The following is a 17,701-nucleotide window of genomic DNA, read 5'->3' as shown; positions in this document are numbered from 1 at the left end:
ATGACAGCTTCGTCTCTCACTTTTCTAGTGAGAAAACACCTGAATAAAGCCCAGTCAAACCCCTGATCTCCCTAAAGCTGATGGCAATGGCAGGAACTGATTCACTGCCTTAACTCCAGGGCCTGAAGGACTTGCCTAGGACTTGTCTTGGCAAGAGGCTGAGAACTGGCATTGAACTTCCTGGTTGTCAGAGCTGTGTGTGCATGTTCATGCTCACATACATGTTCTTCTGGCTGTGCTCACGTGTCCATTTGCACATACGTGTGTCTGTGTGTGCCTGGGGCAATGCACAGGCAAGCAGGAGTGTGCACAAATATTGGCTGCGGGTCTGTTTGTGCACATCTGTTGATGAGGGCGTATGTGTTTTATCACATGCACGTGCCTTCATGCAGCTGAGCACGGACGGGTGTGACAATGGTCTGCAGAGATGTAAGTGTGTGGGCACAGGGGGGTGTAGGTGTGTGCTTTTATGCGTGCACTGCGCTGTGCATGAACGTGCAAGTGTATCTGCACAGCCATGGGTGCAGGAGGATGCATATATGTCAGCATGTGTGTGGAATATCTGTGTGTACGTGTTGGTTTGGGGGGTGGCTGTGCCTGTGCCTGCTCGTGGGCTCCTTTGGAAACCTGTGTGCACACACCTCTTTCTAAGTGCTCAGATATGACACATGTCTCTGTGTGTGCATGCCTGTGTGTGTGCGTACCTCGGTGCGAGTATAGGTGTGCGTGTGTGTGCACACGTGAGCGTATGTCAGTGGTCTTGCTAAAATCCAGGTACAGCTGAGCCAGTGCCCCTCCCCTTCCCCACAGAGCCAGTCACCTCCTCACAGAGAGCAATGAGGTCGCTCAGGCATGTTTTGGCCTCAGCCAACTCATGTCAGCTGCTTCCAAGCCCATCTTGAGTCTTTCATGAGCTCAGGAACGGCTTCTGAGAACATTTGCTCCATCTCCATTCCAGGGACTGTCCTGTCAACTCCCTGAACACCTTTGGATGCCTCCCAAGTGAGACCATGAACTTGTGTATGTCTTGATGAGAGTAAGAGCTCCTTAGATCTTTCTTCTTCTACTGTGGGTGCTGCTTCATTCCCAGAGAGTCTGTGGGAAGGTTCAGGGATGTGGTGGGCCTGAGGAGCAGCCATATTTGTAAAAACTGAGGAGAAACAGGCATTGAGTGCATCAGGTTTTTCTTTGTCATTTGTCACCAAGTACTCTTCCTCACTGAGCAATGAGGCTCATCTACTCAGCCTTCCTTTTGCTGCCAATAGGCTCAGAGCTCCCTTTATTTATTCTCTTCACCTCCCTCAAAGTGTGCACTGCAGCTGAGTTTTCTCTTTTCTTGACTCACCCTTTTACCTGTTGTAGGGACCATCCTTGTGCTCTGAGGAGGCTGTCTTGAAGGTTAGCCCCCACTCCGTGGACCCTCTGTGCTCCAGGGCAGTTTCCCATGGCATCCAGCCAAGCAGGAACGTCCCTGATGAGACTAAGCCGTGCTCTTCTCCAGTCAGGGGCGCTCATCCTCCTGTTTGTCCTGTCAGTCCTCTGGGCATCCTGAGCTCCTGGTCACTGCAGGCAAACCTGCCCTTGGACTTTACATCATCCAACAGTTCTTCCTCATTTGTGAGTAGCAGGTCTAAGACGTTCTCTCCCATAGTCCGGTCATGGAATTCCTGCATCTGTTCCCCTGTGCATACCTCTTCTACCCTTGTGACATCCCTGCTCTTCAGTCTGTGGTGACCTCCCCCTCCATACCGACTTTAAACTCCTCCTTCCCAGTTCTGCAGGCATTTGGAAAGACACTCTTGCCTCCCCTTGCCACGCACATTCCACCCCTGTCCAGTGTCTTCACTCTTCCAAGAAGGTCATCTGGGGATAGAAGGCAAAGCTGTGCAGTGCTGCTGCAGCCTCCTGCTGCCATGCCCGCGGCCCAAATGAGCTCTTCCCCATGAGGGAGAGGGAGTCTCTTCCATCTTCTTTGCCATGCTTTACATCTCACTCATTAAAAATGCATCTCACTCTTAGAAAATGAAGGTAATTAGGGTTCTGTGTCATATGGAACAAGGTCCCCTCAGGGGATATGTCCTTCCAGCCCTGTGGGACCAACTCAGATTCCAGCACATCCTTGTGTAGAGGCTCTTTCTGCCCAGACTCACTTACCAGCAGAATTCATAGACTCACAGAATCATAGAAGAGTTGGAAGGGAGCTTGAAAGACCATCTAGTGCAAGCCTCCTGCCATGGGTAGGGACAACTCCCACTAGATCAGGTTGCTCAGAGCCCCATCTAACCTGACCTTGAACACTTCCGATTACGGGGCTTCCTCAACTTCTTGTGTCAATCTCTACCAGTGTCTCAAAACCCTCCTCAGAAAAGGTTTCTTCCTTATGACTGATCTATATCTACTTTGTTTTCAGTGTAAAGCCATTGCCTCTTTATTACTACAGACCCTTTGAAAACATCTTTCTCTGTCTGTCTTATAAGCCCCCTTTAAGAATTGAAAGGCCTCAAGAAGCTCTCCCCAGAGCCGTCTCCTCCCCAGGCTGAACAACCCCACCTCACTCAGGCTTTCCTCATAGGAGAGGTTTTCCATCCCTCTCATCATTTTCATGGCCTCCTCTTTCCCATAGTCACTGAAGAGACATCAGCTCACACACGGGAATTATCCCACTCCAAAGCAGATGTGCACGGCAAATGGAACGACTCCTCTTTCTGGAAAGCACTGACCCTGCCCTTGACCCACGGTGGCCTCTGAACTCCCCAGACAGCAGAAGCTCACAGCAGGGCCAGCCTGCCTGGTCACATCTCCATGGCTTGCTTCATCATGTGATCAGGTGTGAACCCACAGTCTGTCCTGCCAGCGCCTACAAGCACCTCCATCCCATGCCTAAAGCCCACGTCCATGTCCACGGTACTCCGGGACAGACAGCGAGCAGGGAAAGGGCTTTTGTGGGGTGAATGGGCTCAAGCTGGGCTCATTTCTCTCATCAGCTTTTCCTCAAGCTGGACATATTATTCTCATCAGTTGCATCTCCTGCTCTCACCAAGCACAGATCAGTCTTCCCTCAGCCACACGGAACTTTTGGAAACAAAATTTGGAGAAGATTACTCTGTCCAGTCCAAAACCTGTGTGGACAGTATAAACGTTTCTCTTTAGGATTTTGAGTCTCCTCAAGTAACTCTAGATGAATAAAGGTCTAAATCTGTGAGTGAGTGTTTGTGTGTCTCTGTGTGCTGTCTAATCCAGCTGTTTAGTCTACCTTGATTGTCCTTTATTGGACTCTTCCAGGATGTGAGGTGAGTCCTCTGCTCAGGCTGAGGTCTTGCTACCAAAATGCTTGGGCCTCTCATCCTGTCATGCAAAGCTGCCTTCACTGGGGAATGTATTTGGCATCAAGCAGGAAATGAAAAGACAGTGATTCTGGAAGCTGAAACACAGCCCATAGCATTAGGTGGGATGTTTTGCATTCAGGATGAGCTTGTCAGATAATAACCACCTCTACAAGGGATGCCTCTGTCAGCCTGGGGCAGTAAAGGTCCAGCATAAAAGCCAGCAGAGCTCCTCGCTCTCCCGTCCACTTCTCTTGCCTCCTTCTCCTTGAGAACCAGGTGAGTCTGAGGTCCCTTCTCCCTCTCTGCTTTCTCACAAAGGAGGTCTCACTTCAGTGAACCTGCCAGCTGAGACCGGCTTTGTTCCATACCAGATCTTGGGGCTGCTTGTCATGGGAGAGGGGAGTGGGGAGAGTTCAGCTTGGAGAGATTCTGGAACGGTACTGAGGAGGCTTCTGTACTCAGGGGTAGAGAGTAGCCACACAGGAGCTGCTGGCTCTTTTTGGTCCATGGTAGGATGAGTCCAAGAAACCCTCATACATCTCTGCACAGACTCTACCTCTGGTGTCTGCATGTTCTTTGGATCCCTCATGGTGTGGTGACAAGCTGCTCCTCACATCCCTTTGGTTTTTGCTTCCTCCCTGACCACTTTTCCAGGTGCAACTTCTGTCCCAAGACATGTCCTGCTGTGACCAGTGCCAGCCCTGTGATCCCTGCTGCCGGCCCTGCGGCCCGACCCCGCTGGCCAACAGCTGCAATGAGCCCTGTGTCAGGCAGTGCCAGGACTCCACCATCGTCATCCAGCCCTCCCCTGTGGTGGTGACCCTGCCCGGCCCCATCCTCAGCTCCTTCCCACAGAGCACCGCCGTGGGCTCCTCCACCTCCGCTGCCGTTGGCCGCATCCTCAGCTGTGACGGAGTGCCCATCAACTCTGGGGGCTTTGACCTCTCCTGCATTACCAGCCGCTACTGTGGCAGAAGGTGCCCCCCCTGCTAAAGCCACTGGTGACAGCCCGCACAAGGACCCCAGGAACCCAGAAGCTCGTGCTGGACTGAGGACAGAGCTCCTGGCCAGTGATTTCAGGGAGGCTGAGCATCCTTCCAAGGGAGGGCAGCTGTGCCTCTCTGGTAACATGGTCAAAGTCTAACTCCTTGCCTTCTACTCCCTCCAATCTCTTTCTTCTCTTCTGTTCTTCTGACCTTTAAGACCTCCAACGCCAATCTGGGGAATCTGCTGGCCTGTCTCCCTCCATGCTGATGAATCCCTTCTGGGATCTCCACCGTGGCCTATGGGCTCAGACATTTGGCAGCTGCTGGTGCTCTCCCTGATCTGGCCACCTCTTCTCCAAGTGAACTCATTTCCCTCTCTCAGAGTCATTAAAGCTTTCTGCATCTCAGCCTCTGCCTCCATATAATGCTTTTATTGGTGGACATTGTATCGAGTTGTTGAGGAAGAAAGGCTTTGTCTTGATTGTTGGGGGAACAGGTGTAGGCCCAGGCAGATGCTTCCTCATGCCCAGAGGAAGGGGAGGATGGGACACATGGCAGTGGGGCCCTCTCAGGCACTGTCTCTTGGAGCTGAGGAAGACATCCCTGGCTGCTCCACAGCCAGTGGCATTAGGCATTGGCCTTCTGTCATCTGTGCTCAGACAGAAGCCCTTGGCCTCAGAGCATGTCCTGCAGAAAGGGAATGTGACCAGTGCTGTCCCCTAGAGAGGAGACCAACGCTGCTGGAGGCTCCGAGAGTTCAGTAGCTCACCAGTTTGTGCAGAAGGGATTTTTCTCTTTCTTTAGTGCTGGGAAAAGAAGTTCAGTTAAAAGTTGTCTGCAAATATGCAGGAGTGGGGATGATGTGAGAAAAAAAACCTTTAAAACAGCTGCAGAACTTCTCTTCATCTTCTGACCTGTTCCCAGAACAAGGATAGCAAGTACAGGTCGTCTCTACACCCTCCATCCCCCAAAGGGATCACTGCACAGCCCAGCAGTTACACTGTTCAAAGCGTTAAGCTGACCCTAAGGCTGATGTTGAAATCAGCCTGTCCAGCCCTCACACCAGAGCCCTCCTGTCACTCACACACCCCCGGCTCCCACCAGACAGGGCACCCCAAGGACAGCAGCCAGTGCCCAAGCCCCCATGGTCCATCTATGGTGCCTGAGTTTTCCCCAGGCATGAGACAGCCATCCCCAAGGTCTTCTCCTGGCAGGCCCATGAGGTCGGGCATGAGAAGGGCTCCAAGGACCAGCAGAGTCCAGCAAGTTCTGAGCCTGTGCAATTGATGGAAAACACCAGAATATTTCATCACTCAAGTTAGGCCGGAGTGGAGAAGTACCTGATGAAAGTTAATTATCCTGGTAACTATAAACAGCAACCCTAAGTGAGAGCCCTTTAGCTCTCCTGGACTGCAGAGAGCATGTGGCCATGGGTTGGGACACCTCTTGGGTATCAACTCCTGGAGGTGCCATCTGCTGTTAGAGCCTACAAAGGGCCAGGGCAAAGTCTACCCCGCAAGTCTCAATTATCGCTGCTGAGGAATGCCAATGCATTTTGCGTATTTCCTCTAAACTCAAGAGGGAAATTTTAACTGTGGCCCAGCTTCTCTTTCACCCAGTCACTCTACCTGCCCATGTATTTGGGCATACACCGTTATTTTCACAAGTGTAGATACCTATATATTCCACTGGATCCAGATAGTCTGTCTGTGTGCTTGTACACGTTGGGTTTATGAATATACACACATATATATTAGAGTACCTTATAGTAAGTTGGTGTGAATCTTGAAATTTTGGAATCTGTAGTTAAGTCGTTATTCTAATCATAATGTATTTTACTGAATTATTTTGTAAACCCTTAAACTGGTTAATGGTTAAGTTCTGGTGGTCATTGATAATTATTGATTTGCTGCTAAATCCTTACCGTGTTAATATTTCCATCTGTGACAGTCTCCTGGTCACTGCAGGCAAGGTCACCCGTGAACTTTACGTCATCCTTTACATACCTTCCTCTTTTGTGAGTAGTAGGTCCAAGAGAACCTCTCCTGTAGTCCACTCATGGTTTGCCTGCATCAAAATTTTGCCTTCTATATGCCCCAGACATGTCCTGTTTCACTTGTGCCCAGCCATTTTGTCCTGGCAGCAGATATGGAGCTGGAAATAATCATCCAGGGGTAACAGGGACTGTGACTGGTTGAAGAAGGCTGACAGCCTGTCCCAAAGGGTAGGCCCAGGGGACAGGGTCTGGAGCTCTGGCTATCACCAGTGTTGGGAGATCACACATGTGACTACGTGAAGCCTGGGGAGGGGCTGTCTGTAAAGCAGAGGGCTGTGCTGGGTGTCATCCCCACCCAGCAGAGTGAGGGGCAGTGCTTGTCCCTGCAGGGGGAGTTTCTGCAGCAGCTGCTCTTCATATAGATGTTTCCCTTGAGGAGCCACTTCTGTGCCCAGGGAGAAAAGGACAGAAAACCTCTTTAGGGGAAGAGAGCGGTGCTGCAGGCACAGATTGTTCAGTTGTGACTGAGCAGACACAGGACACGGGGTACCAGATGTGCCACTTCATAATCCCGCATGGGCAGAAGCGAACAACTTGCTCCCACTGCAATGTTTAATGTCTCCAGAGATTCCTTGGAATGATGATCCAGTTGGGTAGATGAGCCACCTACTGATAGGAGGCTAAGCCTGGGGCTGTGTCCCCGGAGAGAACAGGATGGTGCATGCTGGCAGATACCTGGGTCCAGCTTTTCTTTGTCTGTGTTCTTTGTCTCTGTTCCAAACCCCCATGATCTTTAAGGTCCCTTCCAACTCAGATGGTTCTGGGATTCTATGATTCAATGATAAATAGTGGTCAAGATGAACAAATCGCTAATATATAAATGCAATGGCTCAAGTGTGTGCTCTCTGGTAGAATATTAGACAATGAAGCATCCCACACATATGCAGTAAGAAGACAATGCCCTCAGTTCATAGAGAAAGGGAATATTAAAGTTTCTGTTTCCATAAATGTATGGAATGAACAGAAAACATTACAGCACAGGATCTTGTCCTGCATACCCCTTGGTGCCCAGGGGAAGCAGAGGTGCCAGGGGAGAGCTGAGGGCCCCTTCCCCCAAGCTCAGCCTTGCACACACACAGCCCCTCCCTCCCCTGGGTTCTTGCCCAGCCAAGGAACCTCCCTGCACCAGGGTGTCTTGCAGAGCACAGAGGTACAAGGCGCTGTCAGAGACCTCGACTTCCTCCAGCTGCAGGACGCTGTATTTCCCTGTGGTGTTCAGCAACGTGGTGAGACGGCCGCTCTGCCTGGGGCCAGCTGCTGCCTGATACGAGAGCAGCTGGGGAGCTTGGCCTTTCCTCTGCTGGTACCAGAGCAAGCCTCTGAAGTCAGAGACCTGGTATGTGCAGTTGGTCTGGAAGGTGTCTCTGTGCTTCACTGTGACTTGTCCTTCTTGCTGGGTGACTGTGATCTGCCCCTTGGTACCTGGAAGAAAGGGAAGGTCAGTGTCTCTGCAGGGAGGTGCTCTGGGGAGCAAACCAGAATTGGATGCAAAACCCTTAAGAAGAAGGCTCCCTCTCCTTCGACCAGCATGGACCATGAGAAGAGTTGGGCTGTGTCCCTGCTCCTCTTCCCTTCTCTTTGTCCTGCTGCACAGAGTAGCAGGGAACAGCCTGTTATGGTTGATCTTTGTGTGCTGGACCAGCACCCCTCCAGCAGGTTGAGGGGTCCAGGGAGATACTGAAAAAGATTCATCCTGCTTCCCCATCCCTGTCATTGTGGAGGGCTCCTAGCTCCCTGAGTACATGCAGTGCTGAGCCCAGTGTTGGAAAGACAGGTTATGTTGACCATCAGCAGGAGACTGGAGGTCATGGCAGGTGTGTGCCAGCCAGGAGGCAGAATGGGACACCCCACTGATGTCAGTGGATTGAGGGCTCATAACTCCATATAGCAGCATTGAAAGGGTAAAATTTTGGAGTGCAGAGAGAGCTGAGATTGACAGCAGGTAGAGAGATGCATAAAAGTTTAATTGAAATGGAGAGAAAAACAGATGAAAGGGTCTGATATTTCTCTTCTCTCTATTCTCTTCTCAGTACCAACAGTAAGAGCATCTGGAGACAAAATTTCTTGTTATGCAAGAGTAGTTCCCCACATCATCCTGTTAAGACTTCTGAGGGTTTCCACAGTAGAAGTATTTGTTTCTAGAAAGCCAAGACTTACCCAGCAGTTGCCCCAGGAAGGCCGTGAGGATGAGATATCCGAGGTGCATGTCGAGACCAACCTGCCCATTTGCTGAGTGAGAGAGTCAGAAAAGCACCTCCCAGCCCCGAGATAACAGAGCTGCCGGAAACGGCTCTGTTGGGGGAGCAAAGGAAGAAGTGGGGAGGGAAACGACCTGTCCTTCCTGTGCCTGAAATGCTCCTTCTGGGTTTCTCCCTCCTCCAGCAGCAACACCTGTGGCTCCCTCAGCCAAGGGCCTTCTCAGCATCTCCACAGTGAGGGGCCCTGGGGGATCTGGCTGTGCCAGTGGTGGGAAGAGGGAATCCATTTCCCCGCAAGCAGTGGCCCATAGTAACCACTAGAGAATATTTCATGGAGAAGTTAGGCACCTGCATTTTCAAATTCCTAGTAGGCATTTGCCCTGTTCCAGAATGTGTCCACAGCCCTTTGTATTATCGCTGTGCTCAAAGAACAGTTTGACTCCATCTGGCCCTGCATCTTCCAGTCAGGTGTTAGAAGCATCAGAAAGTTCTTCTCTTTGGAAGGCTGAAGAAGGCCAGTTCTCTCAGCATCCCCTCACGTCTCGTGTTACAGAAACACAGAATTGGTACATTTGGAAGGGACCTCTGGAGCTCAGAGGGTCTACACACCACCACAGGAAGAGTGACCTAGAGCTGGTTGCAAAGGACCATGTCCAGAGGGATTTGGAAGACCTCCAAGGATGGAGACTGCTCCACCTCTCTGGGCATCCTGTGCCAGTGCTCCCTCACCATCACAGTGAAAAAGGGTTCCCTGGTGTTCCTGTTTGAGTGACCTCTGGGGAAGTTCCTCGGGGGAGTGAGTTCCTCAGATGCTGAAAGGCCCCTGTCCACAGAGAAAACCGGGTCACTTGAGTCATGGCTCTGGGGGGAAACCCCAAGGTGAGCTCAGTCTTTGAAGTGTGTCCCTGCAGCACCTGCAGCAGCACTAAGCCATGGCATTCACTTTCCAGGACACCCGTGATGGGGCAAACATGAAGGAAAACTGAAAGTTTGGCCAAATGAGCCATCAGTCTCAGAGGTAAGGTGGTGTAAATAAGCACTTGGGTCATGTGAAATGTCATTCTGGAATGAATTACTTTGCACCCCCATATTACAAATTATTTATTTTTTGCTTCCCCAGATGTCCTGCATTTCCTGCAAGACCCTGAACCCTCTCTCACAGCTCTTTGGGAACATCCCAGCATGAGGACAGACCTGGATTCCACCTCCAGGTGGGATCCAAATCTCATCATTCTTAGCCCATCCAGGTGGAAAGGGGACTTCTCCTATCTCTTCCAGTACCTCACAGAGACACTTGTCTACAGGTCCCTCACGCTCTTTGCCTCCTCCTCTTTCCCTCCGGCCCATCTCTCCTTTAGACATTTCAGCCACCCACTGTCTTCCACAAAGCCTGAAATTTGGCCTCCGGCGGCCTCACTGCCAACAGCCGCTGCCATGGCCTACTGAGCTGACCCCACTCCAGTAATTAGGACATGTTGGCCGGCCACCATGGCTGCTTTGTTCAGCTCCCCCCACAGCTTCCCCACTGCAGGACAAGCTATTTGCTTACCAGGACAGACTGACTTAAACAAGAGACGTGTGTACAGAGGGACCCACTAGATCCCAGAAATGCACATCCCAATACTGCAGCCACCAGCAGTTTTCTGTTGGGCAGAGAACTCACAGGGACTCAGGGACTCCCCCAGTCTACTGCTGCTGAGTGCCCTCAGCTGGAGGAGAGGCCCAAAAAGCAGGGGGAGAACTCAAGGGGTTGAACAGAGAAAAGATTCAGTCCAGTGCCTGGCTGAAGGCTCTTTGTCACAAGTTGAGGCTTTCACTGATCTCCAGATCCAGGGCTAGGAGGACATTTGCCTTCCTTGGGTTTCTTTTGGCAAGGAGGTAACTCCACAGGAGCTGTCATGTCTCCTACCAAGAGTCCCCTTCTCCAAGAGGGGTCACTGGTGGACATTGAGGGAAGAGCAAGATTTGGACAAGTAGCTGGGACACTTCTCCTGAATAATCGCTGCTATGTCCAGCCCCTTTCAGCAGCTCAGGATTGTTCCTGAATCTGCTGTGGCAATGCACCCTCGTGGCAAAGAAGGCCAACAGCAGCCTGGGCTGCAGTAGGAAGATCATCACCAGCAGGACAAGGGGCCTGATCCTTCCTCTCTACTCAGCGCTGCTGCGGCCACCTCTGGAGTGCTGGGTCCAGTTCTGGGCTCCATGATGAACTTCTGCCATCCTGTGCTCAGCCAGAGAGAGGGGCCTGCACCCACCTCTCTCTGGGTTGGAGACAGGCCCCTTTGCAGCCCCTGATGTGCTCCTTGTCCCTCCTCCATAGTGTCTGAAGGGAGGTAGAACCAGGAACAGCCAAAGGCACCTGGAAACAAGAGTCTGACTCTCCTTTCCCACAGGGAGTTTCTCTCCCTTCTCCCCAGACCATGGATGAGGCCCTTCAAGGGAAATGTCTTGGGGAACAGCATGTGCTGTAAACAAGCCAGCCAGAGTCAGAGACATGACCCCTCTGTGGCAGAGGGACATCCAGCACAAACCTCTGCTCACAGACATCTTACCCACCTCCTTCCCATTACCACTGATCACCCCATCATCTGGAGGTGACACCTCTGAGAAGAGTGAGAAGAGAGGACCATGTTAGGAACTCGGGGGTGTTTCTGCCTACAGGGAGACTGGATTCCTTACAGGATGCAGTGGAAAAGCATTTGGGGACTGTGCAAGGAGTTGTGCCTGGGTTGTTTAGGGGAAGCAGCAGGGACACAGATCAGGGCAGTTTGTCCTGGAGCAGGCTTGGGAGGAGAGCTGGAAACAGGGACAAGAGGGGCTGATCCCCTGTGACCATGGGGCTGATCCATGTGCTGGCATGGCCATGCCTGTTGCTCTGCCTTGTTTGTCCCCCTGGCAGTAGTTCCCTGCAAACAGAGTTACAAAGACCAGCTGAGACAGGCACCACGGCTGATCCTTCACTCTGTGCCTCAGAAAACTCTGACCATGGGCTCTGAAGGGCTGTGTTGGCTACTTGAGCCACACAGGGCTCCGAGGCAAAGAGCTGGAACCTGCAGGCTCTTCGCAGTGAAGAACTGCAGCCCATGGGAAGGATCCACGTTGGAGAAGGTCATGGAGGACTCTCTGCCATGGGAGGGACCCCACGCTGGAGCAGGGGAAGAGTGTGAGGAGGAAGGAGCGGCAGAGATATGTGTGATGAACTGGTCACAACCCCCATTCCCCATCCGCCTGTGCTGCTTAGGGGGATGAGGCACAGAATTCAGGAGTGAAGCTGAGCCTGAGAAGGGGTGAAGGGGGACGGTGCTTTGGCCTTGTTTTTCATTTCTCATTATCCTACTCTGATGTAATTGGCAATAAATTAAACTGACTTCCCCAAAGTGAGTGGCTTTTGCCTGTGCTTGTAATAGCTGAGTGATCTTCCCTTCCTTATCTCAACTCACGAGGCTTTGGTAATATTTTCTTTCCCCTGTCCAGCTGAGGAGGGGAAGTGATAGAGCAGCTCGGTGGGGCACCTGGCACCCACCCAAGGTTAACTCACCCCAGGAGCCCAGACCAGGCTTTTACAGTGTCTCCGGGGCCTCAGCTCAGAATGTTCTGAATCGTGTCAAACAGGCTCATGGTCTCAACACTGAGACACTGTGGGGAGCGCTTGAAGGTGCCCGTGACCTCGACATCCCCTTCTGCTCTTGCTGTGGAGCTTGAACTCCTGACTCCGTGGGATGACTCTGTAACGTGAGCAGAAACATTCTGAAAGGTCCCCGGCGGCCTGTAGCTGGAGGATGCAGTTTTTCATTGTATATGGGAGCTTTTACAAAGTAACAAAAAGTGCAACCCCTTGTGGCTGTTCTTTCCTAAAGAGAGATTTGCATTAGCAACTCAGCCCTGGAGTGCCGGTGGGGACGGGGCAGATGGAATCTCCTGCTCGGGGTTCCCTGGGCTGTCCTCGGGGGGAAAGCCCGGAGCCCGAGGAGGGGCCCTGGATGTTCCGTGTGAGCCGAGGGCTGCCCGGCTGCCCGTGGGCAGGAGGAGCTCTGCTGCACCGGGAACCTCCTGGGTGCACTGGTTTCTTCCCCGCCCCGTAGCTAACTGCCTCCGTGGGACGTGCCGGGAGGCTGTTGGCGGTACGAACAGCCTCGGGGGGAGCCCTTGGGGCACGTGGCCGGGAAGGGCAAAAGCTCCGGGACTCTGTCCCCCGGGCGAGGCGTTTGTGAGCCGGAGCTGGGCGGCCCTTAGAGCCCGGCCCGAGGACGCCCCGTCGGGCAGCACAGCCTGAGCCCGTGGGGAGGCAGCAAGAGAGCCTGGGGGAAAGGCCGCCCTGCCCTGCCTGCCTCGGCCAGCCCGGCTCCCTCTCCCCGGGCAGCGCTGCCCGAGCGCGGCTCTTCGGTGCCCTCAGGAGCACAGACCCGCCGCGGCCGTCAATGAGAAGAGGTGCTGAGGCCAGGCCTTGGCTCCGGGGGGGGCCGGTGGTGCCGGTGGCGGTGGCGGGGCCGGGCGGGCGGGGGAAGCGGCCCGGGGCCCGGGGCCGGGCGGGGCCGGGCGGGGCGAGGCGGCCCCGGCGGGCGGAGCGGCAGCGCCCCCTGGCGGGCCCGCCCGGGGCTGTCCCCCCGCCCCCGCCGGCCCCGCCCGGCCCCGCCCGCGGCGGTTCGTGCCCGGCCGCAGCCCCGGCTCCTCTCCCCGTGTCTCCCAGCGCGCAGTAATACACCGCCGCGTCCCCGCGCCGGGGCCGGGCGAGCCACAGGGCGCTGGACCGGCGGTCTGCCGCCACCGACAGCCGCCCCGGCGGGGCCTGCAGCTCCTTGGAGCCTTTCAGAGCGAGCGCCAGGAATGCGGGGGCTCGGCCCGGGAGCTGACGGTACCAGAGGATGTAGTCGGCGATCTTTGGGTTGGGGTGGGAGCAGTTGATGGCGACGCCGGTGCCCTCGCTGGTCTCTGCCGACGGCTCCTGCTGCACCTGGGCTCTGCCCGCAGCCACTGCCGAGGAGAAAAGAAGAATCACTTCGCTTCAGCTGAACGTGTCGTGCAGCGGGAGAGGGGAGAAGGGGACACTTCACAGATGGTGGGGGTGTGATCTGAGAACACAGGATGGAGAGACAGTTTCTCGGAGAGTGGTGGTTTGGGGACAGGAATGTATGAGGGAGGTTTGGAAGGACAGTCCGAGTGAGGAAGAGGAGAAGGGGCTGAGGAACAGAGATTGGCTGGGAGAGAAGGAGAGATGGATGGATGGATGGATGGATGGATGGATGGATGGATGGATGCAGAAGCAGAGTAACAAAGGAGAGAGGCAGAGTGAGCAGAAATGACCTCGTTGGGGGCAGAAGAGTGGGCAGAGAAGGGAATAAGGTTCAGGAGGAGCCGGAGGGCCAGAGGCGAGCCCCGCTCCCTCACCCGACCCAGCCCCTGTCCCAGCCCCGCGCACCCAGGAGCACCGCGGCCAGCCCCGCCAGCCCTGCGCCCCGGCCCCGCCGCATCCCGCCGCTCCGCCGCCCGCGCCTCGCTGCCCCCCGCCAGCCCCGGCTCTCTGCTCCGGCCGCGGCGCCTCCTCTCCGCCGCCTCCGCTCCTCTCCGCCGCCGCCAGCTCCGCCCCGGGGCTGAGCCCTGCGCCGGCGCCGCTCGGGCTCTCGCCCGGGCTCCGAGCGCTCCGCGGCTCTGCACCGGCACCGCTTTGGCTCCCAGGAATCCCACTCTCTCCCTCCTCCGCCAAGGGCTCCCCGGCAAGAAGAAGCCTGCCCAGCGCCAGCTGCAGCCTGGGGCAGCACCAGGGCCTTGGCCCAGCACATGGAGCCGCTTCCCAGAGCTGGCCCCGAGCTCAGCGCCTGCAAACAGCAGCCACTCACCTCCTGCCCGGGGCAGGGAGGAGGCTGAGAGCCTCCCTTCAGCTGCCCCTCTGCAGGCCGAGCACAATGCCTCCGAGCTGCTCTGGAGCACAGGGGATGGCAGGCCCAGGGTGACATGGGCGTGCAGGGTTCAGGGAGGGCAGGGGACAGGGGGAAGCACAGAGGCCCCGTGGACCTGAGCAGGGACCTGCAGAGCTTGTCTGGATCAACCCCGCCTGGAACAGTTCCCGTTAGTTCAGGCCGCTCCGGGGTGGAGACTGCAGAATCTCCCAGGGAAATCCATTCCAGTTCTCATTCTTTCTTTTAGCCTCTTGCTCATCTAGAAATCTCCCTGTTCCAGAATCCTCGACTGCTGTCACAGAGCACCTCCACAGTCTAGTCCGTCTTCTCTCCTTCCTTTGGAGTCTTATTTCCTGGATCTGCTGGGAACAATTTGTCTGACAGAGATCAGTGTCTGCCTGTTGCCTGTGGTTGGGTGTCATCCCCCTTCTTGCAGGAAGCTCTGACCTTCCCACCGCTCGATGTGTTCATGAAATCTTTGGAGTATTGATCCTCCTGCTGATCCCTGAGAAAGCCCATCAGTAAGTGTTTGTCAGCTGGGATTTGCACCACTCAAACCCTCCTTGAGCCTGGCAGTCCAGACAATATTCCACCCACATTATCATTCTCTCACTGAACACATTTCTCAAAAATTTCATCATAAATTTAGTGTGAGAGAGGCATTCATGTTCTTGCTGAACTCTAGGTACACACCTCCCTTGCCCCCCCCTTACTCCACAGTGCCTGTTCCCTTCTGAGCCACCAGCAAGTTTTCCCTCAGCTACAGCAGAGCCTCAGCCCAGCAGCAGCTCCACGGAGAGGGGAATGAGCCCTGGCTGAGCTCTCCCAGCAGAGCTCCCTGGCACTGATCTCACCGAGGTCACTCAAGGGAAGGGAGAAGCCTTGGCTGCCCTGTGTCCAAGCTGGGCCTGAGCCCAGGCAGACAAATATTCAGGGGGGGAGATGGGCTTAGAACATTGACCCACTGTAGACAGCCCTTGTTGGCAAGAGAGTCTCCCCTGGACAGCCCTGTGGGACAGCAGCAGGCTTTGGGGGATGTGGTGTCAAACCTAAGGCACTTTCCCTTGTGGTCCCTGTGGGCTGAAGTCCAAGGCAGCCATCATTTCTTTGGCTTTCCTTGTGAGAGCCACAGGGTCTGTCACTTCCCCTCAGAGCACAGTGATATCAGGCTCTGTGTTCCTTTCATTCATTATCTCTTTGGTCCAAGGTCTCAGGTCCTGCCTGACTCAGCACCTGACCTATGATCTGCACAGGTACATTGTGATATGTCCTGCTGCAGACAGCACCAACACTGCCCGGGAAGCAGATCCCCTCAGGGATGGCCAGCACATGGCCAGCAGGATTCCTCAGCCTTTCTCCTTGCCCAGAAAGCAATCCCCATCCCTCTGATCTCTCTAGAGCTGGGGAGAGTAGCCGTGTCCTGGCCTGGAGAGGCAGGGAGGGGGCACTGCCAGCCATGCTGAGGCATTCCATGATGTTACACTCTTTTGCTGTTTAAGCATACCAAGTAAACTCAGACACCAGTGTGAAAAGAGCAGGCGTGTTTTACTGGGCAGAACTAAATAATGTAACACAGTAATACAGAAACATAGAGTAAGAAAAGGCAGAAGAGTGCATTTAAACAAATGGGAAAATAGAGGGTAATGCATCAAACCTTTACTACCTGAGAGAAAGAATAGTGATTAAGAAAGATCCATCACCACTTGCATACTTTACCATCATCCAGATCTGCAATCTCTGGGGAGCCCCAGCCACAGCGAGGGTTTGCAGAGCCTGTCCCTGCAAGTGGGAAATCCTATGCGGTGCGTCCACCCATAGGTGAGGCATCCAGAGTCGTTGTGAGTGGGTCTGGCCATATATACCCCAAAATCAGCAAGCCAGAATAGCTGGCACCTTTGTTTTTAAGCAGAAATATCTGGTTTAAATCTCACATTAGATTCCCCCAGAGCCTGGCTAGAGCTCAAGGGGGAATCTAGAGGAGTTTCACTTCTTATCTAATTGGATTATGCGCAGGGTCTCACAACAGGCCACAGTGACAAACCATTGTCTCCATGACCCTGTTATTTTAGCCACACAGGAAGATGAATATACATTCAACATAGCTGCATCTTCCATACACATTTCACTAATGATTCCATACGGAGGTAACGCCTTCAGTTCAGGGCCTGTTGTTCAGGCTTCAATACATCCACTTTTTAGAGAAAAACAGGCAGTTTGTTCTAACTTAGTATAATAAGTATTAGGACAATGGTTATCACTTATAAAATATAGAGGATTCATCAATAGGTCAACTCTGGCTTGGGCCAGTTGTCCAAGCCTTAGCACTTCATACACTGAATTAAACTAAGGGCCCAAGGTGGAGTGAAACCATCCTTGTAGTGGCCTGACATTGGCAGCAGCGGAGCGTGAGCTTTGGAGGGGCAGGAAAAGGAGGGCTCAGGAGCCAGGGGCTGCACTTCAGAGCCTCTTCCCTGGACACATCTCTAGCAGGCTGGTGCCATCACCGTTCAGCTGCACTCAGGCTCCTTCTGACCCCGGGAACCTGCTGCTCTGTGGTGCTCATGGACAGAGCAGAGGAGAGTGTCCCTGCCATGAGCAGCACATTCCCTCGTGATGAAGGACACACAAGGACACACACACACACACACACCCCGGCTCATGTACACTAACATGGAATTCTATACAGATTTGTACTCCCACATGCATCCACACAAACGTGTCTGCTTACAGGTAAACACAAGAAAAGAACAAGCACGGGAACACAACGGACCATGGACACTGCTGAGGATCCCTGGGGACTGGGCAGTGTCAGGCAGGGTGGGGTCAAACCCCAGCAGCACAACACCTACACCTGGGGAGGCAACAACAAGTGACCACGGAGGTGAGCTGAGGAGGGAGGCAGGCAAACATATGGACACGGTATAACTTCATGGGTGGGATCCCACGGCATCCGTCTGAGGAGGGCTGGAATTTCATTCTAATAACACTTCAAACAGCCCCACCCGAGCGACCCAGGCTGACATCACTTGCCTGCTCTGGAAACATCCAACACTTGAGCTGAGTCTTCTGCCAGCACTGCTGCATTCCTGCCCTAGAAATCCTGGGGCCTTTCATCCCAGCGCTCAGAACAAGCCTCCACTGGGCAATGGGCATGGCACAGACCTGGCAATGAAAAGGAGCAGTGCAGGAAAGGAAAGCACAGCCCATATCATTAGCTGCGATGGTTTGCATTCAAGATGAG

General features: G+C 54.0%; 1 gene segment (V, D, J or C); it reads right to left on the bottom strand.

Moving 5' to 3' along the window:
• Positions 1 to 12,145: 12,145 nt before the first annotated feature.
• LOC141970516 (T cell receptor alpha variable 26-2-like) lies at positions 12,146 to 14,034 on the bottom strand. The segment is given in 4 exon segments: positions 12,146 to 12,291; positions 13,153 to 13,208; positions 13,252 to 13,537; positions 13,983 to 14,034. Coding segments are annotated over 4 exon segments (540 nt in total).
• Between the last annotated feature and the right edge of the window lie 3,667 nt (positions 14,035 to 17,701).

The sequence above is a fragment of the Athene noctua genome, chromosome 25 (assembly GCF_965140245.1).
Source record: "Athene noctua chromosome 25, bAthNoc1.hap1.1, whole genome shotgun sequence".
NCBI classification, from domain to species: Eukaryota; Metazoa; Chordata; class Aves; order Strigiformes; family Strigidae; genus Athene; species Athene noctua.
The sequence above is the reverse complement of the archived record's forward strand: the minus strand, read 5'-3'. Positions and strand labels throughout refer to the sequence as shown.